Source organism: Polypterus senegalus, chromosome 3 (genome assembly GCF_016835505.1).
Source record: "Polypterus senegalus isolate Bchr_013 chromosome 3, ASM1683550v1, whole genome shotgun sequence".
Lineage (NCBI taxonomy): Eukaryota > Metazoa > Chordata > Cladistia > Polypteriformes > Polypteridae > Polypterus > Polypterus senegalus.
In genome coordinates, this window is record NC_053156.1 from 149,227,711 (window position 1) to 149,255,214 (window position 27,504).

The 27,504-nt window shown below is 39.0% G+C and overlaps 1 protein-coding gene across 1 annotated transcript in view; it reads right to left on the reverse strand.

Moving 5' to 3' along the window:
• Positions 1-2,102: 2,102 nt before the first annotated feature.
• LOC120526611 (interphotoreceptor matrix proteoglycan 1) overlaps positions 2,103-27,504 on the reverse strand; it is a 176,037-nt gene continuing 150,635 nt past the window's right edge. Inside the window, exons 14-16 of the mRNA XM_039749774.1 lie at positions 7,828-8,047; positions 2,596-2,806; positions 2,103-2,292 (exon numbers count right to left, since the gene is read on the reverse strand). Of these exons, the coding sequence (XP_039605708.1) occupies positions 2,103-2,292; positions 2,596-2,806; positions 7,828-8,047 (621 nt within the window). The remainder of the gene's footprint in view (positions 2,293-2,595; positions 2,807-7,827; positions 8,048-27,504) is intronic.

The following is a 27,504-nucleotide window of genomic DNA, read 5'->3' on the forward strand; positions in this document are numbered from 1 at the left end:
ATTTGAATCACTAATAAAAATGAGCATCAACATGCTGGAAATTTAGAATAGTTAAGATATGTATTGAGGATAAATGAGAGTTCAAGGGCTTGGAGAGGGATGCCACCAGACACCCTTATAGGGGAATAAGACCCTGATACCATCAAATCCTAGAAACACCTCTGTCCTCAGTGATCGCCCTAATCCAGGGGTAACCAACTCCGGTCCTGGAGGGCCCCAGTGGCTGCAGGTATTCATTCTAACCCTTTTCTTAATTATTGACCTGTTTTTTCTGCTAATTAACTTCTTTTGAATTGATTGTAATTGACTTGCTCTTGATGACTCAGACCCAATAATTGTTTCTTTTTCCTTAATTAGCAGCCAAACAATAATGAGATACAAAATGAAGCAAAATATGACCATTAAATTGTGTCCCTTGTACAATATCTGAAAATAAAAATGGTGGAGGTCTTAGGAATGCTGATCTGCTTAGGTCACCAAAACATTTTACCAGTGCTCTTAGAAAAGAGAAAATCAGCAATTTCAAAAATGTATGCTACTGCACAATGAGAGCAGCAGCAAGCCATGGAATTAAAGAACGAGTTTAATTAACAACAGGAATCAGAGCCTAATTAAGCAACTGGTTGGAGTTTGAGGCCCTGACTTAGTTGGTCTTCTGTTGGCTCACTCACTTCACATTTAATGTCTGTTAAAGGAAACAAAGGAAGTAATTCAGAGGAACAAATCTTAAAAAACAAGTCAATTAAAATGAATTCAAAAGAAGTTAATTAGCAGCAACAACAGGTCACTAATTAAGAAAAGAGATATAATAAAAATCTGCAGCCACTGGGGCCCTACAGGACCAGATTTGGGGGCCCCTGCACTAATCAATGCACCCTCCCTTAAAATATGATCAGACGCTGTCATGTGAGGTACAGCTTACAGCCCAAAATACACTCTTGCCCCTGGGCCTATAGTGCCCATAATAATGGTTGGAACAATGTACTATATATCATGTATGCGCAAAACTTGCCAGTGAGAAGTCACTATGATGCAGACTTTAAAAATGAATATTATTCGGATAGTCATCTGGAAAGCTCCTAATTTTTCAAGAACCAGTGTTTTACTTCCTCACTGTAAGTTACATCGACAGCAGCGTTGGGATGATGTAATGAAGAAAGCAGTTTAAGCATCTTCCTGAATGCCTGACACTTTAAGTCGCATATCAAGTCATTAGAGACATGGTAGACTTCACCATATGTAAGTAACATTCGGTGATCAGTGACATTACCTCAGACATGGGTATAAACGTTCAACTGAAATTAATTTTATTAAAGAAAAAATGGCCAACGTTTGTGGATTAGAAGAATAAACAGCAGGGAGTGTGGGTAAAGCAAGATCGTTGCCTTTACTGGTAGAGAGGATTCCAACACAGGTTCAGAAAGGCCTGCAGGATCCAGAATCGATTATGTGCTTAAGCCCTTTGGCTGTCCTCCTATTTATGATGTAGCATTTCACATTTTTAATCCTATGTGGTACAATAGCACAAGTATATGATCACTCTATTCCATATATTAATCAAAATTAAAAAATACTGAACATGATTAACTTGTTGACATAGGCTCTTTCAGAACCAAAAATGTTAGCCTTTTAGGTGCAAGAGGAAACCGCTCCATTTCCAAGGATAATTAGTGCTGGTGCACCACTAAACTTGTGTAAAAAAGGAACAAGAGTTAATGTTCTACAGAAGACAACAGAGACAGCAAACTCAGACGCCCCAAAACAATCCACTCATTCAAGGACTACATAATAAAGCAGGAGATATTTCTGCTTTGCTCTTTACCTCTACACTGAGGGGCATGGGTTCGATTGTGTCTAATGTTTCTTGCTCGTCAGCCTCAACACGTGGAGGGCAATGCATGCTGGCAGCATGCGTGGAGGGAGCAGCGTCCTCATTGTCAAAAACTGGATTTCGCTGCACAGTGCTCTCAAGTGTATAAGAGCTCTTAGAGGGTCTATAATATAGAACAGATGCGGAGTTTCTTTTGAAATCCAGAGCCTTTCAAAAACAGAGGCATAATTATTAAGATACAAAAACAAGTAGTGAGAAAAGAAACAACTGCTTACACCAAGTTCACTCGCTTTCTTGTCTGAATAAATTTCTTGTTTATCAAAACCAAGACACCTAGCACCGCAGATACTAGCATCAGGCAACCGATTACTGTAGCTACATAAACAGAAGGCTTTATTGGCTTTGAGGAAAATTCGGCGCAGTGGTCACCATGATACAGCCAATGTTTACCTAGAGGACATCTAAAAGGTTAGAAAAAAAATCGTTAGATTTACACAGTGAGGATGAGATTCTGGACCATTAGAACCCTTTTCATTGAACGTCTGTAGCATCAAAGAAGCAGAACATAAAAAATTAATGAAATGTCAAGTTGGCAAGGAAAGCTAAGAAGGGAATTTGCTGTATTTAGGCAAAAAGTGGTGATTAGTGTCACAAAAATATTACTTTTGAGGTATTTTGATAGTTCTTTAATGATAATAATAATGACAAGATCATGTCATCCTGGAGTATGGTAGAGAAGCAGCATCCTTTATGGCTACAGGTACCTGCAAACTGCTCCTTGACCTGGAACGATTTCACACTGCCCGCCATTATGACAGTAGTTTGGCTGCAGATTGCAAATGCTTTGACATGGCAGTCCATCAATGCTGATGTAGCCAGGATCGCACACGCATTCTGCTTCCATTGTACGGCGGTTCACAACGCATCCTGAAAACTCATTGCATGCCAAAAACTTGCATGGATCTGCTTGATCGCCTGAATGTTAAAAGAAAAGAAAGGGAAAATGAAGGTTAAACAAGTTTATATTCTCTCTCCTGCATGCTTAAAAACTTTGTCATAATTCAGCCTGTTTTCCCCACATTTTTTAAATTTAACATTTCAGCACAGAAAACAAAGTGAAGAACTGATTGCCAAGCCCATCCACAATAATAATCCAAGTGTGAGGCAGCTAACAATTTACACATGTCAGTGGGGTGAGACATTAAGGTTAGGGAGACAAAGGAAGGCAGACAATAAAAAATGAAAGCAAACTAGTAACATGCTGATAAGAACATTCAAAGGAAGCAGTTTCTCAAAAGGACATTTAATTTGTGAAGCAAATGATTAACCAGGAGACAGAAACCACTGAGCTGATAAACAAACTAGAAACTCTGCAAAACCGGGTGACCAAAACAAGAATGGAAGCTGAATCATAATCAAAAATAAGGAACTAAGGAGGAACTAAAACGGAAAATCCCTTCACTAATCTGAATTGAATTTCTAACACATTGGTGATGGTTGTAGAAAAATGATGCAGCAACTCTAAAAATTTAACAAAAGAGGCAAAAAACACATACATAATTTCCAAAAATATCACAAGTTTGTTCTTACGAATCCATAAATCACAATTATTAAATGTGCAAGAGCATGCTAGGCTGGTCACTCTGTCATTTAAGTTATCAAGAGTTAGTAGGGTACAAAAATAAATCTACTCTCTATATATAAAATCCTAAGCCTAAAAGGGCAACGATTTTGTGCAACGACTTTATATAATGTTTTTATGTCACGTTTTAAAACCTACATGTATATGTTTGGTATCATTCTTTTCAGAATTTATTGAACTTTAATGTGATGTTGTTAGATTTTCAGATTCTAGTTCTAGATGTTTATCATCTGGCATGGCAGCAGCAGCAAGCAGCGGCAGAGACACGAAGTGGCTGGCGTGTAGCACAGGCCGGGTGGTTGATGAGCGAAGCAAGCAGGGGGCGAACCCCCTAATCTATTATATGAAAATAAGTATTTCTTTTAAAGAAAAACCTTTAGTCATAAACTAATAATCAGCATAAATAACAAAAATAAACACCACAGATCCTTAAAAACTGTCAGAGGAAAATCTTAATTGATTTTTACTTCTTAAAATGACAACATTAATCAGGAAATTGTGCTTTTTTTATGTTATGTAGAACTTCTCAATGACCACATCCTAGAAAAATGCAAACATTTAGAATGAGCAGTTTTTGAAATGTCTACCCTGAATGCTGACACGTACAAAGGTATCTTCGAGTGTTTGACCTGTCTGTTTCAAGTAAGTCGCCACATGTTTGTCTTGTTACAGGCTCCACGTCAGTTGTTTTTAGTAAAAATAATAATAATAATAATAATAATACATTTTATTTATATAGCACCTTTCCCATGCTATATATAGAATGTGGTATTGTACTTCACCCCATATCCTTCAAAATGATTTTACCTATGGTATGCCCAATGATTATTGTTGTAGAAACTGTTTAATTTAACTGGGCTTTCTGCAGTCTGTTTTTTAGTCATGGGACTAGGCCTATTGATTTGCAAAGTTTTGCACAAGTAGTTTTTCACGCATATTTACATAATACATAATTTGTTTAATCTGCGGTGGGCTGGCGCCCTGCCCGGTGCTTGTTTCCTGCCTTGTGCCCTGTGTTGGCTGGGATTGGCTCCAGCGGACTCCCGTGACCCTGTGGTTGGGATGTAGTGGGTAGGATAATGGATGGATAATTTGTTTAATTGTACACATGTGGAAGCACACACAAGTATACACAATCAATGAATTTTATAAGTGAAGATAGCTGACAGCTTGTTTGGCCTACAACCAGGGCCGTCTTAACAACATGATAGGCCTCCGGGCAAAGCAGTGCACTGGGGCCCCTACCTACACAATCACTCAGCAAGCCACAACATGCATAAGATTAGCATGGGGCCCCTATTCTCATGGGGCTCCCAGGCAGCTGCCCAGTGTGCCCATGCGTTAAGACGGCCTTGCCTACAATGACGTTTGCTGAATGATGAAACACACACAAACATAGGCACCAGTTTTGTGTGTGCTCTGGAATTTGAGTACACAGCTTAAATATATTCATCTTTACATATATTTCTATTGTTACATGATTTTTTAAAACATTATAACCACATGCAACTTACTGCCTCTCTCTAGCACAATGACAAACAGGAATATACATTAGCAAAGCAGGATAAGTGAATAAAATGGAACAAAAGCACCAAACTGTCTGACCAACCACAAGTGTTACCTGAGGATGAAATAATCATATAGTGATTTAGACCTATGAATATAATGCTCCAATCTTCACCCTGTCAAATAAGCTAACCGGCTGCCAGGGCGCAATGTCAGAGGCTTCACCTCAGGTACTGACATCCAAGGTTCGATATCCGTAAGGGGATGCAAAAGTGTGTATGCCTGATGAGCCCCAAATGATGGAGAAACATGGGTTGTGTTTTCTTTATATTGTTTGGCAGATATTATATAACATATATATTTATCAATATACTGTATATACAGTAATCACCGCTATATCGCAGTTCAGCTATTGCGCCCCCCACCACACCTGTAGTGTACTTTGTAGCCAATTCATAACAAAGCATACAGTTTTCTGCAGTCACTATGGTAGACAAAGCGTTTTGCATTACAATACCCAGATGATATCTTACAAGGCCCGTTATTGGCTGAAAGAGGAGACTCAACCAAACAGAGCGGGATTTTAATTCTCTTGGGCTCCGATTGGCTGCTGCTAAAGTGGTGTAATCTCGCAAGAATAGCGAGCGTGGGTCCCTGACACATCTCAGTTCTCTGTGCATCGCGTACCTTGCTTGTGGTCCGATTGTTGTGAGCAAACTTTTGTTTTAAGCCCTACGATGGCTCTCAAGTGTCCTGCATCTTTTAAGCCTTCTGGTAGTAGTGAGCTTAAGCACCAGAGGAAGACCTTGACCATTCAGGAGAAGGAAAAAGTCCTGGATATGCTTCAGAAAGTAAAGTGTTACATGGACGTCGCTCGTCATTACAAGTATATATTTGTTTAAAGCGCTGGTATTTTAATACTTAAACTATAAAAAAATGTTTATTTATATGGTCTTTCTATATCATGGATTTTCACCTATCGCTGATGGGTCTGGAATGTAACTTCCGCGATAGGTGGGGGATCACTGTATCTATAAAGAGAGAGAAAGAGAGTTTGTATACAAAAATACTGTGTATTTCTACAACTAGATGACATAGTATTACACAATCTTCTCCAGAGATTAACTTTGCAGTTTTCACTATGTCCCAATCAACCTTCCTCGCAAACAAGTAATCTGCAGTACATTTTACAACACCAGATTTATATGTAACTAACTTGTACTGCTCCTTCTTAAACGTGATTTTATGCATAGCCATTTATACTTTATTAAAAAATTCTGGAATCTAAGAATCAATATTCCTATACCTAATGCCAATGCCCTCATGGAACCGCTCATAACCATTAGTTGTGGCTTTAACATGCCAATTCAAGTCATCACCCATTACAATCAGCTTTCCCTTGGGTGCCCAAGATGTCAGCTCCATTTACCTGTCCCAAAACTTATTTTTCTTTTCATCAGTAATGCCAACCTATGTGGAATATGCCTAGATCATAGTCATCAGTCATTTTCCTACAGTCATCTTAATGACTACAATACACTTATACACCCTCTTCACATCTATTTTTCTTACATAAACATACCAGCCCCAGCTTTGCCATCACTGCTCCTTTGCAGAAAAATGTTTCTTTCACTAGGCCCAATACGCATCCTCATACCTTTACCTTTCAATCTTCTCTCCTCTATGTTGCAAACAGCTACTCTGTTTCTTTTCAGTACTTCCAATACTTTGCCTGACTTTCCTGTCATACTTCCAACATTAAAAGTTGCAATTCTCCTCTCCTCCTCACTCTCCTTACCCACAGCCACTCCCTCACCTTTATGCTACCAAACTGGGCTTCTTGCAGTGCACGAAGTCTAGGACCACAGCAAATTGGATTTCCCTGCCTTTCAAACTTACTGTTTGACATTGGGTATTATGAGCCGTACGCAACCCATGCTTTGTATTATATTTGTTTCTCATCATCAAGGCAGGCATTAGCTGTTTAAGGCTGGATGCTATACCTGATGAAAAACCTCTCTTAGTTGTCTTTTACAAAAATGAATAGGAACATTGCCCTTATCCCAAATCCAGGTTCACAGTGAACATGTACAATTCACTAAAGCACTTATAACATAAACTTATTCTTGTGAAATAATTCTTGATCCTTTCTAAATATGAAATTCATGCATCTATAGTTTTTTCTAGATTTAGTCACTTCAAGGCCACTAATATATATCATAGTTTGTTCTTCATAACTGTTCTAAACCATATATTCATTTTGTGAATTTGCCTCTTCTATTAAAAAGTTGCTAGGAAGCTGAAGTCTATCTGAACAGTAGCAGGCACTAGGCTATTAAACATGACAGCACTTCTGTGTTCACATATATCCTGCCAACTGGTGAAGTGACTTGCTCATTGCCACATAGTATCAGTAGCAGGATTCAAACACACAACCTCAGGGTTTGAAGTCTGAAGTGACACCACAGTACCTGACAATAATATTAGCTGTTAGTTAAAAAAAGTACAAATATTTATAAATATATAAACATACATATATTATATACAAAAAAACATTTAGTTACATAGTACTTGTAATACATCTGATTAAATGGCAGTACTATAATTGAGCTGAACTGAATTGTCCATTGTCTTGCAAAACTCAGCTAGTTACACTTATAACTTCAAACCATTGTTTTTTTTATTAATAAAGTTTATAATCTCAGTAAACAAAAATTAAATAAACTCCTTCATATATGAACATTTTAAATACACTTAAAACTACCATCTTTGCTAAATCATTTAGCAATAAGCAGGTATCAATGGTGACATCAAGACACATATACCAAAACTTGAAATTGTTCCTTACCTGGCTCTATGTCCAGTGACTGGCTATCAATTTCAATGTGATGATGCCTGGCTTCTGTACTGCAGAAATCTTCCAAAACACAATGTACAGCATGTGTGATGTTATATGGCACAGACTTGGCAAATTTCATTTTGCTATTAACTATTACACTTCCATTCCTGAAGTTTATAATTTCCAGCTGTTTAAATCCTGTTAGATTTGACTGCAGATATGGCAGAAGCTACAAAAAAAACATTGGATTGGAGTGAGTTATGCAGAACACTTTCCAGTTTTTAGATTTCAACTCTAGTTAGTAAGTTTTGCTGTCATATGCATCATGTTCTTAGACTGTGTTGCCTTGAAAAAACAGCATTTATCAGTCTGCTACTAGATATTCTACAACAGTGTGGCCCAATGTTGCAATCATGTAGGCTGCAATTTAACTGAGCTTGTGCAACAGGAAAGTTATCAGTTTGATCCATCTACACATAAAACAACAGAGAAAATGACATATCTAGCAAAACTTACATTTTAGACAACAAACCTTTCCTGGACACATGCTAATATACTTGAAACTCACATTCATAATTCAACCACTATGATCATAATCTCACATTGCAGAGATAATAGAAGGGCAAAGGAAACATTTATAATCAAGTAAATAATAAATACTGTTAACATCATTCTTAATCTTAACATCATTATTCAGAAGAGAGATTGGACTGTACACTGCAGTAGGTAGGCCCTTGTTCTTCTTAGGAAAGATGGTAATTAACGGTTGGCGAAAAGTTTGAGGTAGATTTTTTTAGATCCATTTTGGGAATTTTGCTGATTAATTCAGATACCTTCTTGATTTCCAGTTTATTTTCGTGAGAAAGATATGAAATAATCTGTCCTCTTAAAAATTGCCTTCAGAGTTTCCCAGAGTATACCTGTTGAGACCACTGATGATGCATTTGTCTAAAGAAAATAATCAATTTTCTTGGATATGAATTCTGTACAGCTCTCTTAAGCTGATGACAGGAGGTAAAGATGTCAAATACGAGATGAGTGTGTAGGATGCAGTAATTTAAGCTCCATGATCAGAGGGGCATAGTCACAGATAACAAAAGCATCATACTTAAAAGATTTAATAGTGGACAAAAAATATTGTTTATGAGAAATGTAATGTACAGGTGAAAAGAAGGAGTATGCTCTTAGGTTATTATTTAAGAAACTCCATGGGTCATATGTTATGATCCATTATAAACTGTATAATTATCTTTGCAGTATTAGATCGTATTGCTGTTGAATCTGAGGAACTATCCAGTTCTGGACTTAAAACACAATTAAAGTCCCTGGCCATTATAATTTTTTGAGTGTTCACATTAGAGATAGATGAAATACATTTTGGAAGAAAGCTCTATCATCCATGTTAGGTGCATAGATATTAATCAAAATCATTTTAGTATTAGATAAATTGCCCGTCACTACGACATATTGCCCTTCAGAATCAGATATTGCATCTGACAGTACAAATGGGATAGTTCTGTATATTAAGATTCCCACACCCCTGGTTTTCTTTGTATAGCTAGAGTGAAAAATTTGGCCAGAAACTTGGAAACTTTGGTAAACAAAATCTGCCCAGTTTTCTTCATCTCCCACCTATTTCTATTCCAGAAAAGATATTTAAAAATTTTGGTCCAGAATGATGTTAACTTGGTACACTCCCAAAACATGTTGTCTAGTGACAGGTTGGGTCTTGCCCTGGAAACATTTTGGACATTTTAAATGAGATAGATGTGCTTGATAAAAGATTTTAATTATATGCTTTGTACATATGGAGCTAGGGTGAATTCTGGGCATGGCTGCCTTCCAGTCCTTTTCTGAAATGTTGAGTAAGAGATCCTTTTCCCACTATACTCTAGAATTTTTAAAAGGAACAGACTTTAAAATGGTTATATATATTATAGAAATTCTGTCTGAGTCCTCAAAACTAATCAATATTTGTTCCAGAATAGAAGTAGGTGGGCAGTGACGAAAATTGGTCAGATTTTGTTTAGCAAAGTTTCTAATTTGGAAATAGTGGGCAAATGTGTTGATGGAAAGCTAATTTGTACTGTAATTGTTCGTAGGATGCAAAGACGTTATCTATGTACAAATCTCAAAAGTTTGAGAGGATTGAAAAAGTTGGTTATCATACAGAGGTGACACAGATAAAAGCTTCTTTATCTTGAAGTGCTTCCTACATTGGTTTCATTTTCTGAGTAAATGAGGGACAATTGGGTTGTTAGTATTGACCATAACTTGTATTTACTGAGGCACAAAACTAGTTATATAAAGAAATACTGCAGGATTTTATTTCTATTTCAGACCCAGCCTGTGTGTGTTTATCTATTTGTGTCAATGTCCAGGTTTTTATTAAAAATATATTTTAGATATCTCAAACAACTGTGAATTTCAAGATATATTTAATGCTTTTTTAGATATCTTAATTTTATTTTGAGATAGTTTAGAATCTGCGGTGGGCTGGCACCCTGCCCGGGGTTTGTTTCCTGCCTTGTGCCCTGTGTTGACTGGGATTTGCTCCAGCTGACCCTCGTGACCTTGTAGTTGGGATATAGCGGGTTGGATAATGGATAGATGGATATTTTAAAATAACTTCTTCCTTATTTTAAGATATCTTAAAATTCATTTTGAGATTTTTGAAATGCATTCTCAGCTATCTCAAAATAACTTCCTGCGCATTTTAATATACCTCATATACATTTCAAAATATATTAAAATAAGCTCTTGTGCATATTTTAAAATTGACAGGAAGTTCCATTGAAAGTATTACTAATTTTACAGAAAGTGATTTTGAAATATCTCAAAATGTACTATTTGAGATATCTTGAAATGCACAGGACGTTATTTTCAGATATCAGAAAATTATTTGAGATATCTTAAAATGCCAGTGGGTGTATTTTAAGATATCTCAAATTGCATTCGATATATCTTGAAAATTCATTTCATACAGTATATCTCAAAATGTACAGCATATCATTTAAAGATATCTTGAAATCTATCTGAGATATCATAAAATGCATTTCAGATATCTTGAAATAGAGGCATTTTCAGATATCTTCAATTCAATTTCAACTTTAAATGTATTTTGAGATATCTCTAAATGTCAATTTGGCTTGCCATATTCATTCTCTACACTACCGCATTGGGCTGAAAGGTATTTCCTTGACACCTGAAACGAAGTGAGGAACCAGTACTGGTTTATCTGAACAAGAAACTGTCGTCTGTCACAGATATGTTTCCAACTGTGTGGCAACAGCTACTGGAACACAGCACAATGATGCCTCTGCATCCATCCATCCATCATCTTCCACTTATCCAAGGTCGGGTCGCGGGGTTAGCAGCTTAAGCAGAGAAGCCCAGACTTTACTCTCCCCGGCCACTTCTTCCAGCTCATCCGGGAGAATCCCAAGGCGTTCCCAGGCCAGCCAGGAGACATAGTCCCTCCAGCGTGTCCTGGGTCTTCCCCGGGGTCTCCTCTCGGTTGGACAAGCCCAGAACACCTCACCAGGGAGGCGTCCAGGAGGCATCCTGATCAGATGCCCGAGCCACCTCATCTGACTCCTCTCGATGCGGAGGAGCAGTGGCTCTACTCTGAGCCCCTCCTGGATGACTGAGCTCCTCACCCTATCCTTAAGGGAAAGCCCAGACACCCTGCGAAGGAAACTCATTTCAGCCACTTGTATTCGCGATCTCGTTCTTTCGGTCACTACCCATAGCTCTTGACCATAGGTGAGGGTAGGAGCGTAGATCGACTGGTAAATTGAGAGCGCTGCCTTACGGCTCAGCTCTTTTTTCACCACGACAGACCGATGCAGAGCCCGCATCACTGCGGATGCCGCACCGATCCGTCTGTCAATCTCACGATCCATTCTTCCCTCACTCGTGAACAAGACCCCGAGATACTTAAACTCCTCCACTTGGGGCAGGATCTCTCCCCCAACCCTGAGAGGGCACTCCACCCTTTTCCGGCTGAGGACCATGGTCTCGGATTTGGAGGTGTTGATTCTCATCCCAGCCGCTTCACACTCAGCTGCGAACCGATCCAGAGAGACCTGAAGATCACGGCCTGATGAAGCAAACAGGACAACATCATCTGCAAAAAGCAGTGACCCAATCCTGAGTCCACCAAACCGGACCCCTTCAACACCCTGGCTGCGCTTAGAAATTCTGTCCATAAAAGTTCTGAACAGAATCGGTGACAAAGGGCAGCCCTAGCGGAGTCCAACTCTCACTGGAAACGGGCTCGACTTACCCGGCAATGCGGACCAAGCTCTGACACCGGTTGTACAGGGACCGAACAGCTCTTATCAGGGGGTCCGGTACCCCATACTCCCGGAGCACCGCCCACAGGATTCCCAGAGGGACACGGTCGAACGCCTTTTCCAAGTCCACAAAGCACATGTAGACTGGTTGGGCAAACTCCCATGCACCCTCCAGGATCCTGCTAAAGGTGTAGAGCTGGTCCACTGTTCCGCGACCAGCACGAAAACCACACTGTTCCTCCTGAATCCGAGGTTCGACTATCCGACGGACCCTCCTCTCCAGAACCCCCGAATAGACTTTTCCAGGGAGGCTGAGGAGTGTGATCCCTCTATAGTTGGAACACACCCTCCGGTCCCCCTTTTTAAAGAGGGGGACCACCACCCCGGTCTGCCAATCCAGAGGCACTGTCCCCGATGTCCATGCGATGTTGCAGAGACGTGCCTCTGCATGTTCATCTATAATCTCATTAAACATACACTTCAAGCTACAACTCGGCTGGTCTTTCCAGGGACTTTTGGCAGGTAGTTTTGCATAATCCTGTCCAGCTGCCTCTGGGCCACACAACTCCTGCAACTCCAGCAAAACCATCTCTTTGGCCTCCTTGGCTGTACTGATGTTTGAAAAGAACTGATTCTTATATAACAAGAAACATTTCTTTCTGATGATATTCATGTCAGTTTTATGTAAATTCATTCAATACTTTTTGATATTTAAAGACATATTATGTAAGTAATTGAACAGATTGTTTCAAAATGCTAATGCAAATGAATTTCATTTCATTGATTAAAAGACAAAGTGACAACCAGGCGTTTATCGTGTCCGAATCAAACTCTTCGATTACAAAAAGCTTAGAAGGTAACAAAACGTTTCCATGTTAATAAAATATGTGAAAAATACATAGCATAGTTTAAATAGTGAAGATCATAACATTTCTAATTTTAAGTAAGTCATCTTAACATTTACTGTTTAGTTTCCCCGTTAAAAATAGAATATGTGACTTAGGGAAAGTCCACATGTGCTGATTTAAACTCAAGTGCAACACATATCTTATTAAATGGGCATACCTTGGATCACGTAAGAGTGGCGATGCTGAATGTCCTCTAAGCGGGAGTATGCTAATATGCATTTTGCTCCTAACTATCACAGAATCTTCAACATTTTCTCCTGTGCAAAAATGCCATCGCCACTGCCAGCTGGAGCGGATGAGCAAAACAGAAAAACCTTGGAACTCCAGTGTCATTAATGCCTTTTATTGTATTTTTGCCATTGTTGTGGACCACAACATGCACATAACTTAATGGAATGGCCCATGTGCCAAGCAATTCCTGAAATGCATCGCCTTTTGCATGGCCTGTACGGGAGCCTTGAAACTGCTTTGCATGCAGCATAACATGCTGGAGAGCAAAATTCTCATCTATCCACTGTTTAATTAAGGTGATGATAAACATTAGACAAACAGTGTTGCTCCAAATGTCAGGAGCAAAGCTGACAGCTGTTTTGTCATGCACTGAGCTGTCAACAGGCTGTTTTACAAACATGTGCATCGTTGGTAAGAGGACCTCTGTGATGTGGGCACAACTTGGAATGTTTTACTTGGGTTCAAACTTTTCAGGGGGCACAAAAAAACCCACGTTATCAATAACCAACAGTGGTTGATCGCCAAGAACAACATACTGGGCAAGTGCTTCTATTATTTTTGATACCCTCAGATTATTGTTTGACATCTTTTTTTCTCTCCTTGCTTGAGTCTGTGACAACTTTGCCTGATTCTTTGCGCCACCAGAGGTGATTTCGCTGTGCTCATTCTTATGTTTACTTTCACAGTTTACAGTCTGCTAGGCTTTGGTTGTCATCGTTAAATATAAAAAAAAAACTTACATAGACATTGTAGTTATAGGAATTGGTGGCATTTTTATGAGTATGAGTAGACGTACAAGAGCGTCGGTATCATTGCTTCCCTAGGAATAACCATACTAAATGCTAAACTAGAACTATCAACTGTGGAAAGAAAAAAAAGAAACGGCCAACTGGCCAATGATGGTAAAAGAGAAGGGGCTTGAGCCACTGTAGCCACCACACTCTGCATGTCCCTGTTGGTTAAGAAAATCCTATCTGTCACAGGGTTTCAGAATTTTGTAAGCTTTCTGTGGTATCCTCTCCAGAAATCTAATTTTTCTTCACTGATGTTTAAATGTTTGTTTTTTGGCTCTTCGTATGCAAGCTCATTATTATATTTTTTAAAAAAAACCTTTTTTGTTCAATCCTATTTCTAGATGATGAGACTCTGAGGGTGTTGTGGATGACTGCTTTTCCCTTCATTTTTCCTTCATTTTATTCACAATCCATACATCTTCTCATCTGTGCATTGCATCCAATATCTTCAGCTTGCAGTTTAATAATTAAAATGTTAAGAGATACCTTAGGAATTAGTTTTTTGAAAGTCTAGCTAAATAATACTACTTTCCCTGCTGTAACAAATAAACATGCTGGTACTGATAAAAAACCTTATTGACTAAATACATCATTTTCTAAACAAATACATTTGTTTTTGTTAATCAATACAAGCTTAATTAACTTTCAGCCATGAAAATTTTCTCCTAATTAGAAGTAAAAAAAATCAAGTATAAATCAGAAGCTCAGTGATGACAAACATCAATGATACTAATAGTTCAAATCTTTTAAAGTGTGGAGTTGGATATTATTTCTGTTCACAGAGCTAATTGGCAATTGTTTTTCAAAAGTAGAAGTATTACTCAGCTTGCCTGGACAGCCATTTTTTTTTTTTACTCCTACCTTCTGGCAAATTCAACAGGAGCATTGACACATCAGATACATGCATATTTATATATATGTATATGTAAATACGTATATATGTATATTGTGAATAAATAAACAGACAAAAAAACACAGATTAAGGGTTGGGGGAATTCCCCATATAATGTAGGTGGATCCAAGCAGTAAACTGGGACTTATACTATGGTCAAAGATGCAATATCCAACCAAACTATATTCGAGGGCTTTTATGTACTAGTGGCAGGAAGTAAAGAAGGAAATAGGGATAACGTGGAGAGTGAGCAACGAAGATGACGTCATCGCCAGGAGCTGGAAATGAGGTCATTGTAAAGGGTCCAGAGGTGAAGTCAGCAATGTAGGATAGAAGCGTCACCAGTTGGATGGGATCCAGAAGTGGAGTAATCCATGGGAGTCGGGGCAGACGTGATATTGGTGGATTTCCAAAAAGTGCATTCTCTAGTCTTCTGTTTTTCTGGTGAAGAAGGGAGAAAAGCATTAATACTCTGTTTTAAATCCCCATTTTGTATTTTTTCACGCTCTGTTGGGCCCATTGGCCGTACCCTAATCACACTTGTATGTAAATATATATATATATACATACACATATATACAGTGATGAATGACCATGTATAAACGGTGCTTACGCACAAAAATGTTGTATAAGCCTGTTTCCACATTCAATTCGCGATGTATAAAACCTAAACTTGGTGTAAAGCCACACACATTTCCACGGTAGCTCATACACTGGTGTACGCAAGTTCTGCTCTCGGTTTTGCAGACTGGCAGCACCCAGCATCAAAGCAGTGCTACTCTTCATGTGTGGTTACCCTTTCTTTTTTTGATCGACATCCCTGACGCAGCTTTATAAATACAATGAAATTAACTGCATATCATCTATTAGTTTAATGCATCTGATTGTAATTAACCTGTAACAATATAATGGTTCACAGAATGGTCAAACTATTCTAAATACCATAGCTGCTTTAGCGTTGTTACTCTCACTGCACCTTAATTTTCTTCTTTCAGCTGCTCCTGTTCCATATTACTCTCACTGAACCACTCGGAGCAGCTGATCTGAAAGAAAATTATCGGCATACAGCATCAAGCACACGCTGCCTCAGCCATGCTGCCTATTTGAACTGCTTCTCACACAGCAAATGCTTCAAAACCTTTCCTGTATGGACCTCGTGGTTCAGAAACAGTTTCATCCCAAGAACTATAAACGCACTCAATCAGTCCATCAAGTGCTCCTTGTAGAACTGTGTGTACTTATTAGTACAATCACCTCACTGTAAACTTGTACTACAGTTATAATATTGCACAACCTGCACTACTTTATAAAGCGTGTATTTACATATGATGATAATATCATTTTTAAGATGAAATGCAGCAAAATATGTTTATTATATTAAACAGATAAAACTTTAACTTCATTTAAATAATCTATATTGTTAATAATTAAACATGTGAGGACACAGTGTCGCTGTGCTAGTTCACGGATTGTTCCTGCCTCGCGCTGTATGCTTGCTGGGACTGCCGTGACACTGGAAAGATAGAATAAATAAACATGTACTATGAAGATATTTCAATGTACCTTAAAAGTTTTGAAGAATTGACGTTCTAAGCTTACAGATGGCTTAAAGTCTATTACAGAGCTGACTGTGTGGCGATTGGGTATTTGGAGAAAGAGAATGTAAGGACAGGAATTGGGGGTTAGTACGTTTGAAAGAGACAGTACTGCTGAAATAAATTATTTCATCGAAGGTCGCGCACAATCACTGCACCACCGTGTTCCCATGTTTAATAACGTGCTTTAACTCCTCTCATCATGAAAATCATATCAAGTGTACATCTCAGTATTTTAATTATTCAGAGAGCTGTAATATCACAAATGTAATGAATTCTGTGTCCTGTCGGAGGAAGAGAAAGCCTGGAAGCACGTAGTGATTCACACACATAGAGAAAATAGAAGATCAAATACAAAACAAAGCATTTAACATGCTACTTTAGTTATGATGGGATTTGAAAAACTAGTACATTAAATGATTTTAAGAAGTTTATGATGTTCTACTTTAATGACAAAATAAACTATGTGATTACAGTGGAAATTTCAAGATTAAAGTTGACATTTTGTGCTTTTTTCCCATTGTGTGCCCATTTTTTTTTTCTCTGTACCTTAATAAGCTTTCATATGACACTCAGACGGTGGGCTATGACTCGCATTTTCACGGCGACTTTGATATCTGACTACTTCTTTTTTATTTCAGGCATTGTGCAAATTTGTGAACTTGAGCTTTCGAGATTTTCTGTCAATGTATGTCCCTCGATCAGCTTTCTTTTGCTGTTTATACCACTGTTTAAACCAACAAATAGTACGTTTTTCTTTGCCTCCACTTGATATTCGCTGAACTTTTTCTATTTCCCCCCATTCTTTTGCCATTGCCTTTTCATAGAACGCTGAGCTTAAGGGCTATTTATATTGATTTGCATATTTAAAGAGGAGTAATTCTGGGAGGAGACAGGGCGGGACAGCAGGCATGTGCGTTACTTTTCACACTGACCGTGATTTATGTAGCAGAAGAACGTGGAAGTGGGCGAACGCACAGATTTATGCATCTGTATTTTAATATGCGTAAGCACATTGAGGCTTGAGGCCCCAGGCCCTTTACCTAGCCGGAACGCCTTCATTAAGGAAAGGCCGAAGAAGAACATACACAGGGCATTATCTCCTCCAGAGCACTATACGGCAGTGCCCCTCGGTTGCACCAGTGCCTTGGATTCCCACAGTGCATCATGGGAGTTGAAGTTTGGTGCAGGCCTGTTGGGTTCTGTGAGTGCCGCCAGGGCTTCCACCTCTCCTGGAAGTGTTTTCGGACAATGCGAACAGCCCACTAGTTGCAGCACAAAAAAAGCCCACCGCCTTCATTCCAGGAGCCAAAGTTGGGAGGAAGGTGACAATGCTTGCTGGAGGAGGAGTGGAGGCGGACAGAGAATGAGAAGAAAATGAGAGAAGACAAAGTGTCGTGCTTCTTGATACACTGTTTATTCTTGTGCCTGTGTACTGTGCTTGCTAGTGGAAAATGCTTGAATGATAAGTAGTTTCCCATAAATAAATGCCAGTGTGTGTTGCAAGAATAGTGTCTTGTGTCTGTTTGTGTGTGGTTTGGGGAACTATTGTGCCCTCTACAAGCCACAATATATATAACATACTTGCAAATACATATTAAATATAATTGTGAGTGGCACAGTGGTATTGTGGCATAGAGGTAGTGCTGCTGCCTTGCAACAAGGAACTAGAGTTGAAATCCTGGGTGCTCCCTATGTGGAGTTTGTATGCTCTCCCCATGTCCATGTAAATTCCTCCAGGTGCTTCTGTTTATTTTCACAGTCCAAAAACATGCAGGGTAGGTGGATTGTTGATAGCAGAATGATTTCTAATGTGTGTGTTTCCTGCAAAAGAAAAGCGTCTTGTCTATGGATTGTTCCTGCCTAGTACTCGATGCTTGGTGGGACTGAATAAGCAGTTTTAGAAAACTGATGTATATATGATGTAGAAATAGACAGCATTTCCATACTTTACTAACTTATCTAAAAGAATTCACCCATAGGTGACCTAAGGAAATACTTCCATCAGAATATCAGATGATGAATGGAAATCAGCCTTGGACCTTCATCATATTATGCAAAGTATAGTGTAATTCATTAAAAAAAAATACATTACATAGATTTATCTCCATTAAGATTATGCAAAATAACAAAAGCAAGCAAGAACAAGCACCTATCTTGCTAGGACAAACATTTTGGGAATGCTAAGAATGCCCTCTATGTGATAAGTAGAGATCTGTGGTAGTGCAACTTTTAGAATAAGGCAGTGCATTTATGATTGGGGTGTGCCATAAGTAAGTGGTAGTGAGTAAGTGAGGCAATGGCTAAGTATTTAAGTGCAGAGGTGTGAGGGAGCCTATTGTCACATTAGCTCCTTGGGGTTTGTAATTACACAACCTGCCTTCACAAATGCAGTTTAAATAGAGTTGTTGAGGAAGAGAGGGGAGAAATCTTTGGAAGGAAACCAGAAGCAAGGACAAGCAAGCCTGCGCAAAAGTGAGGAGGCAGTGTGGTCGGGTCCCTGTGTGGGAGTGAAGCCATGACACTCAGAGTGGTGTCCCTGCTGAGAAATTGTGTTGGAGCAGGGATTGGGAATTGAAGCCTCTCAGGGATCCAAGAATATGTTTTGACACACACTACTGTAGTGGAAATTGGCAGGATGGGAGTCAGGAGAGGGCGACCACAGCTGTTGGTGTCTCCGTCAGATGGGAAGACCTGTTGGGGTGGGCTGGGGAGACAGAGAGAAAGACTGAGCCACTATGAAAGGATTAGTGATCACTGCAGGATACCTGGTTTCCTTAGTGGATTTGTAATTTTTTCTATTAGGTTTTTAGCCTGCACATAAGCACTGGATTTTATCATAATTTATTTATGTATTGATTTCTTAATTTAATTACTTAATGGATTTGCAAAATTTGTACTTTGGGGTTTCGAACCTGAAACTGATAGAAATAAAAACATTTGGCATAATGTTACACCATCTCTCTTGGGCAACTCTGATGCTAACGATCTGCATTAGTATTTGAAAAGTTGCAGATTTCATATCCCGTTACCGCCCAAAAGGATCCTACTCTCTTGGGCCCTTGAGCATGGTCCTTAATCTGAAAATTGATTTGGGGCACTGAACAATGACTAACCCAGGACCTTTAAAGGTTATAAGAAAAGATAATTTCCTATTAGGGATTAATAAAGTATATCACATCAAAAAAAAAAAAAATAGAAATTGCCTTGGCTAATCTAGGTTTATGACTATCGACGGTTTGGGTTCAAAAGGGACTTGGCAGCTGCTGCCAACCCGGACCTTCACACCCTATACTTTAATCATATTGAGAAAACATTTGTCCATTCATCAGACAGTTTTGGATTTAAATCTTCTTTATTTCCTCTTATACGATTTGATATGCAACATGAATGTATTGAAACAATTATTGATTGAATTCTTGTTTGATCTGTGTCTCATTCAATGTAATGTAATTAATAAGATTAATTAAAATATAAAAAACGATAAGGAATCAATACATTTCCATATTTTGAGATGAACATTTGGCACATTTCTTTGTGAGGTACTCATTAGAAGATATTTGTCTGGGGAAAGCATGTATCTATATACAGTATATACAGTAAAATGCCATGGTCTGCTTGTCTGTCACACAATTAATCCTGAACTACCTGGGTTAGAACCTTGATCTTGGTCTTAATGGAAAGCTTGTGAACAAACTGGCATTGGAAATGCAAAATAATCGAGGTGGCCACAACCTCAGAAACTGCCCTCTGCTTGTGGGTGTATTATAGCAAAAGTGAAAGGCAAATGAAGTGACAGTTTTGAAAAGAAAAAGAACACCAGCGATACCTGCCGAGTGCCAAGTGCAGAATACAGAATGCAGAAGCTACAATCAAAGATATACAGTGGAACCTCGGGTCACGACCGTAATTCGTTCCAAAACTCTGGTCGTAACTCGATTTGGTTGTGACCCCAAGTAATTTCCCCCCATAGAATTGTATGTATTGTGATAGATGGCCGGCCATTCATCCCTGCCAATAACCCCACACCGCCAGGTGGAGCCCTCCCTACAGCATGTAGGGGCCCCGAATGCCAGCAGGGAAAAAATGGACGTTGGAGTTTTCCTTTACAGCCCTGCTGGATACCATGGGGGCTGATAGAAGGCGCTGCAGGGAGGAGCAGTGACTATTTTCCTTACGCCCTGGAAGTCACGTGGACAAGGGGAATGACGTGCTTCCGGGGTGAAGAAAAGGACTTTTTATCTGACCTGGAAGTGATAGGAGATCACATGGACTGGGGATTGGAATACTTCCAGGTCAGGGAATATAAAAGGATTGTAGGAGCTCCCAGATGGGGAGCTGAGCTGGGTGGAAGGGTGGCAACGCTTCTGGGAGTGTGGAGGATTGATTATTGTAGCATTGTGGTTTATGTATGAGTATTGTGGAGAGGAGGGTGCTTGGTGCACTGTGTTGTATTAATAAAGTCTATTTTTGGACTTTTATCTGGTGTCTGGCGTCTTGGACAAGGGTTCAAGGGAGCGATACTGCCCCCATCTATCACAGTATATACAATTAATCCATTCCAGACCGTACGAACTGTATGTAAATATATTTTTTTAAAGATTTTTAAGCACAAAAATAGTTAATTATACCATAGAATGCACAGCGTAGTACTAAACTAAATGTAAAAACATTGAATAACACTGAGAAAACCTTGAACAGAGAAAAGTAACATTGCTTCACGCTATAGCCTTACGAACCGCTCAGTGTAAACAATTTTTTTAATGAGTTTTAAGCACAGGGAAAAAAATTAACATTTAAAAAACCCGTACAGTAATTTAATAAAAAAACAAGAAAAGTAACATTGCAACAATGCAACTTTTCAATAATTTTTCATTAATTCGATTTCAATTTTCTTCAAGCCTTTCTTCTCACCACTCTTCACTTGCTTAGAAGCCATGGTTAACTGCAAAATTAATGCAAAAGCACACAAAATACTGTAGAGCACAAAGAGTTCACAGCGAAAGCACTCACGTCTGACCGAGAACAATGCACAGGGAGAGACTGAACACATGAGGAACTTATCGGCATGTACGAACCGGAAGGGAAATGAAATAGAGCACAGAGTTCACAGCGAAAGCACGCTTGCACGTACGTCTGACCGGAAACAATGCAACACATGCGAAAATCATTGGTGCGTACAAACCAGAAGGGAAACTGGCTTGTTTGTCAACCGAGTGTGTGGTGGTGACCAGATGCAAAAGTTTGGCGAACTTTTTGGTCGTAACCCGATTTGTACTTGTTCAGAGACGTTCGTGAACTTAGGTTCCACTGTATTTATGCAATCATTAAATGTAGGATACAAAATGCAAGAATGAAAAAGATGGAGAAATGCATGCGATTGTCATATGAGCGTTGTGAATCCAGAAGGAAGTGTAAGATCTTAAATGTGTAAACAAACGGCAGAGAGATTACGGCTGTTTATACTGTATCTAGCCTTTTGTTGTGTCACGCAACCCACTCCCTAACACAAAAAGCTCCTTACTTTACCACCTTCCCCAACATTAGACAACATACTTTGCTTTAACTGTTTATGCACAGACATGCCCAGCGACAATCAAGAACATCATCAAATGCTCAAAACCGGTGACCTTATGCAGGCATTGCTTTTACATTCTTGTGTAAAGAGTACTACTTAGGAAAGTTAGATTAACACTCAGAAAACTATGGGGCTGTATTTTATAATGGTGAAAACATAAAAGTGTTGCCCACATGGAAAAGTTCAGCTCACTCTGTATGGACAACCTTTATTGTCGGACCGTACAGGCACAGTTTACATTAGCAAACACATCTAAAATACCTCATAGATGAGACATCATCATTTGTCATCTTCACAGTGTAGTTGACTCATTGCTGTAGCAGCATGAGCCAAGCCTTCTCTTCTAAGTGTATTTGGAGCAGCCACACTCGGTTCTCATTCTCTCCCATCACTACTGTGTATAATATGTTGACCAATATAGTACATTAAAGAAAATGAACAGATGCTGGGTGTAATCGCATACATGCTAGTGTAAGTAAAATTTTTATTTATCCAGGAATAATTATGAGAAAAATAAGTTAAAAAGAACAAGAGTTCTTCTTTCTTCTAAATCATAATCTTCCAGATGGCAAATATAAAGAAAACTTTACCATCTCAGAATGGAAGCACAATATGTCACTGGAAAGGAGATGGATTTCAAAACACAACTGGTCAGGGGTTTATGGAAAGCGGAGGCGTATTAGAAAAGTCCCTGCCAATTTACCTCAAGGCATCACATCTGTACATTGAAACTGGAGCACACTGAGATTTTGGATTAATCACTGATTCTCGCAGATAAATTCATTAGCAGGTTTAAATCTCCTCATAATGCTTCTCCAGTGCTTGGTTCTCACAAACAAATCAATTGTTTAAAGAAAGCGACAGATCCAACTGAGCAGCTTCATTAATTCTAAGAGGGTACGGTGCTGGAGCACAAGAGTAGAATAAATCCTCTTGAGCTCACGCTGAAGGAGCCCAGGACTCCAGTGATCAAAATAAGTCAATATCTTTGTACTAAGCATACATAATTACAGAAAGAAGAACTCAAACAGACAGAGATGAAAAATAAACATACAGCTGAGCAAAAAAAGCACACAGCCTCCAAGTTATAAAATCTTTGGTTGATCCTAAAATGAGAGAGCAATTATTTCAAGATGACAAGTGCAAGTGTGAGCTGCGTATTGTAAAGAGCAACAGGAGAGGCACGGATGAGAAAGCTAACAAGAAATCAATTGAAGTACCTGCTTTAAAGGGAACTATAGCACTAGCTGAGGAAGAAACTTAAGTTTACTTTCAGGTGTAATCAAAGTTTGGACTATGGGGAATTCAATGAAGTATGTGAAAGCAGATAACAGTAAATGCTGTTGGACACTGTGACTTTACTTTTACAGCAGGCAGTGTGACTTGGTTGCAGTTAGTTGAAATATAAGCCATAGTATTCCTAGACTGATGTTGAGCAAACTACTTCATATATATGTATATACTTTGCAAAGACAAGACAATGGTGCTGTGCTCCTAGAATGGGTGCTAGTCGTGGCTTATAGCAGGATTATGAGAACACTAAAATCTGAGGAAATGTAAATAATCTTGTCATGATCAATACCTTCATAAACCCAACATAACTCTGTAAGGGTCAGCGACAGGATGGAAGGACAGGAAGGACAATCCAGTAAACATCCCTTCACTTGGCTGTGAAGCCACACCAACAGTCTTGCCTGGGGTTGAGGTCTATGCAAGTAATAGCAGCCCAGGCCAATAGTGAGCAGCAGCAGTAAAAGAGGTGAGGGTTTAGAAGAGGTGCCTAGGAAATTTGGTATTTGTGGCAGTCAATGTGGGAACAGAGGTGACCTGGAGGCCCTAATAGGCTGGAGGAGCACTGAGAGTTATCTTATAAGAGCCTCCACATCCCTCAGTCAGATGAACTTGGAGTTGTGAGAGAAGCAGAGGCAATATCTTTGAGGAAGAGAAAGACTGCTTAGGCTGTGTAGTTCAATATTTTAATAAAGTACCTAGTAAGGCCCAAAAGAACCCATGTTTTGTTGTTCCATAGCCCACATCTGTTTGTTCAATCCTTCCATTTGACTCTTCTTTGCATTCTTGGTTTTGTATAGTAAATGATCAGTTCTAACCTATTACTCAACTGTACTAATGGTTTTGGGTCCAGGATTTGCTCAAGACTGCCCCCATTTTGTCACAACTCTTTATATAAAACTTGCCTTGCATAATGGAATGTGCTATTTGTGTTTGTAGTTGATGTATCATAAAATAATCCAAGGAGAGTGCATTTATCTTCATGAAAAATCACAAACTCCTTGTACCCTCACTAGCGAGTCTGTATTCGTTGTTAAAATTATTTTAGAGCTTATCTGAATTGATTATTATTAAATGATTTTTTTTATGAAAGCACATACTAAATATATCATACCAATAAAATACTGTTAAATTGGCCCTAATGTGTGTGAAGTGTGTTCACCCTGCAATAGACTGGCACCATGTCCAGCGATTGTCCCTGCCCTGTAAACTGAACTTTGGCTGGATGTGATGGACAAAGTAAGGGCCCTATATGCAGGCACTGTATCTGTAACATGAAGCAATTTTAATCCAACCACCAGAGATTAGACCTTCATTTAAAACTAGGTGCATTGATCTCTTCTATCTTTTTGGGAGCTAAGGGTTGATGATCCTTTTTCTTTGGCATGAGAAACTATTCACTATCGGTGATTTCAAATTTTATTGATCGGAGCATTCTCTCTATTCTGTCTTGGAGCTGGTTGCCCAGAAGTAGCTCTAACACCCAATCACCCAAGCAAAACTCTATGCCAGTGACCTAGCCAAGTCTGAGAAAACTGAGAGGCAGCATTACTTTAAGTACAGAACTTCAACACCTACACTCTTGTGCCAGAAAGAGCAACACTTCTCCCAATGAAGTTCAGAGGACACAACAAAGAGGCCAACAGCAAGCTGAGGAAGGCAACAACATACCACGCCACACCACAGAATAAGGACAATGTAGCAAAAACCTAAAATGCACTCAAGGCAAGGGATTGTCCCTGCCCTGAACCCCATGCTTGTTAGGATAGGCTCCTGTGTCCCCTGTGCCCTGGTCAGGATAAGGCAGGTATAAGAAAATGGATGGATGAATAAACATAAGAAACATAAGAAACCATGGATAGTATGCACAATAAGAAGCTTTTCAGAAAAGCATAGATTATAACTGAGGTCATGTAAATGGCACCATACGTTGGTGTATATGTATTCCAAATATGCATATGGAAATGGACATTAGGATGCTTAACTTCCATAACATTAAGTTAAAGGTTATGAAATAAAATACTTCAAAGGCCTGTAATAACAAAATCTATTATATTACATGCATTACAGAAGAATAACACAGCCTGCATAAATGTATACAGTAATAAATTAATTATTTAGCAGTCATGACTTGGATGTTGTAATTAATGTATGTAGGGTCCCACAACAGATCTCAGGTATGGTGTTACAAGCTGTTGGATATCGATAAACCAGGGAATCCTAAACAGTTATTGGTCTCTGCTGGTGCAGATTGTAATGTAATTCACAAAGACAGGACAGAAATTAGACACTAGTTTTAAGCCATCTGCTAAGGAGAAATGACAGATCAGGTGTGCGGAGTTACTATAGAATGTCAATGTGGTGAAAAATATTTAATCAGCTCTTTTTATCCATGGAGAGAGCAAGAGGTAACTAATAAGCACACAGAGAGAAGTGTACTTGATATTTATGCAAATGTGCATATCATTGGAATCTTCACTAATCCAGATCATAGCGCATTTCTGTCTTCTAATGTCTGTAAAGAATGTATTATTTGATGACATTGTGGGCCAAGTTGGGTGACGAAGTATGAAATGCTGAGGATCTGCCTTGGTAAATAACAACAGCTGGAAGTCTTTTTTCTCCATAAACAAGCTACTTTACTCGTAGTCAATGTATCAGACACTGTTTAAAAACTAGACATTCTGCAAAGTCAAGCATTTAATAGAATAAGAACAGTTTCTGTGACCGGAAAAGATACAAACTGCTCATCAGATGCGAAGGGCTGGTAGTTTTAACGTGAATCATGATTAGCAGGTAAATATTATGTTCTGGATGAGTTATATAATATGTAAGCATTGCATAATGTTCATAAAGTAATGGACAAGTGGGCATTGCCGATTTTGTTAGACTATTTGGAGGTTTGTAAGACCTGTTAAGACAGCAGATTTAAGAGTAACATAGAAAGCCAGCTGCACCCCCACATGCATTCACGAGTGAATGGCTGAACTGAAGCTCATTCCAATATTTTGGACAACTCAGTAATTAATCTTTTAACAAAGCTGTAAATCAGAGTTAAGCTACAACAATTTATTTATATAGTACATTTTCATACAAAAGTAGCTCAAAGTGCTTTACATAATGAAGAAAAGAAAAATAAAAGACAAAATAAGAAATTAAAATAAGACAACATTAGTTAACATAGAAAAGGAGTAAGGTCCGATGGCCAGGGTGGACAGAAAAAACAAAAAAAAACTCCAGACGGCTGGAGAAAAAAATAAAATCTGCAGGGGTTCCAGGCCACGGGACCGCCCAGTCCCCTCTGGACATTCTACCTAACATAAATGAATTAGTCCTCTTTGTAGTTAGGGTTCTCATTGAGTCACTTGATGTTGATGGTCATACAGACTTTTAATCCATCCATCATTGTTGGAACATCACGGTGTTTTGAGTTGATGGTGGTGGTGCAAGCGATCACCAAAAGGACACCGGAAAAGGAAACAGAAGAAAGAGTAGGGCTAGTACTCTTTCAGATGAAGAGGCACCAAAAAGGACATTTACTGTGGGCATCTAACTGTAAATTGAACTTTGGCTGGATTTGATGGACAAAGTAAGACATCTATATGCAGGCACTGTATCTGTAACTGGAAGCAACTTTAATCCAACCAAAGGAAATTAGACCTTTTTTTTAAAACTAGGAGCATTCATCTTGTCTATCTTTTTGGTAGCTGACGGCTGATGATCCTATCTCTTTGGCATGAGAAACTATTCACTATCACTTATTTCAAATTTTATTGATTGGAGCAATCCCTCCATTCTGTCTTGGAGCTGGTTGCCCAGAATTAGCTCTAACACCCAATCACCCAAGCAAAGTTCTGTGCCAGTGACTGATGAGCCTGGTCTGAGAAAACTGAGAGGCAGCATTACTTTAAGAATAGAACTTCAACACCTACACTCTTGTGCCAGAAAGAGTAACACTTCTCCCAATGAAGTTGTGGAGGACACAGCAATGCTGAGGAAGGCAACATCACATCACACACATCTTTTGTTTCTTGTTTTCCCGGTGCTCGAGTCCGAGATGTGATGAGACGGGCACCGACAATCTACGAGAAGCACTAGTG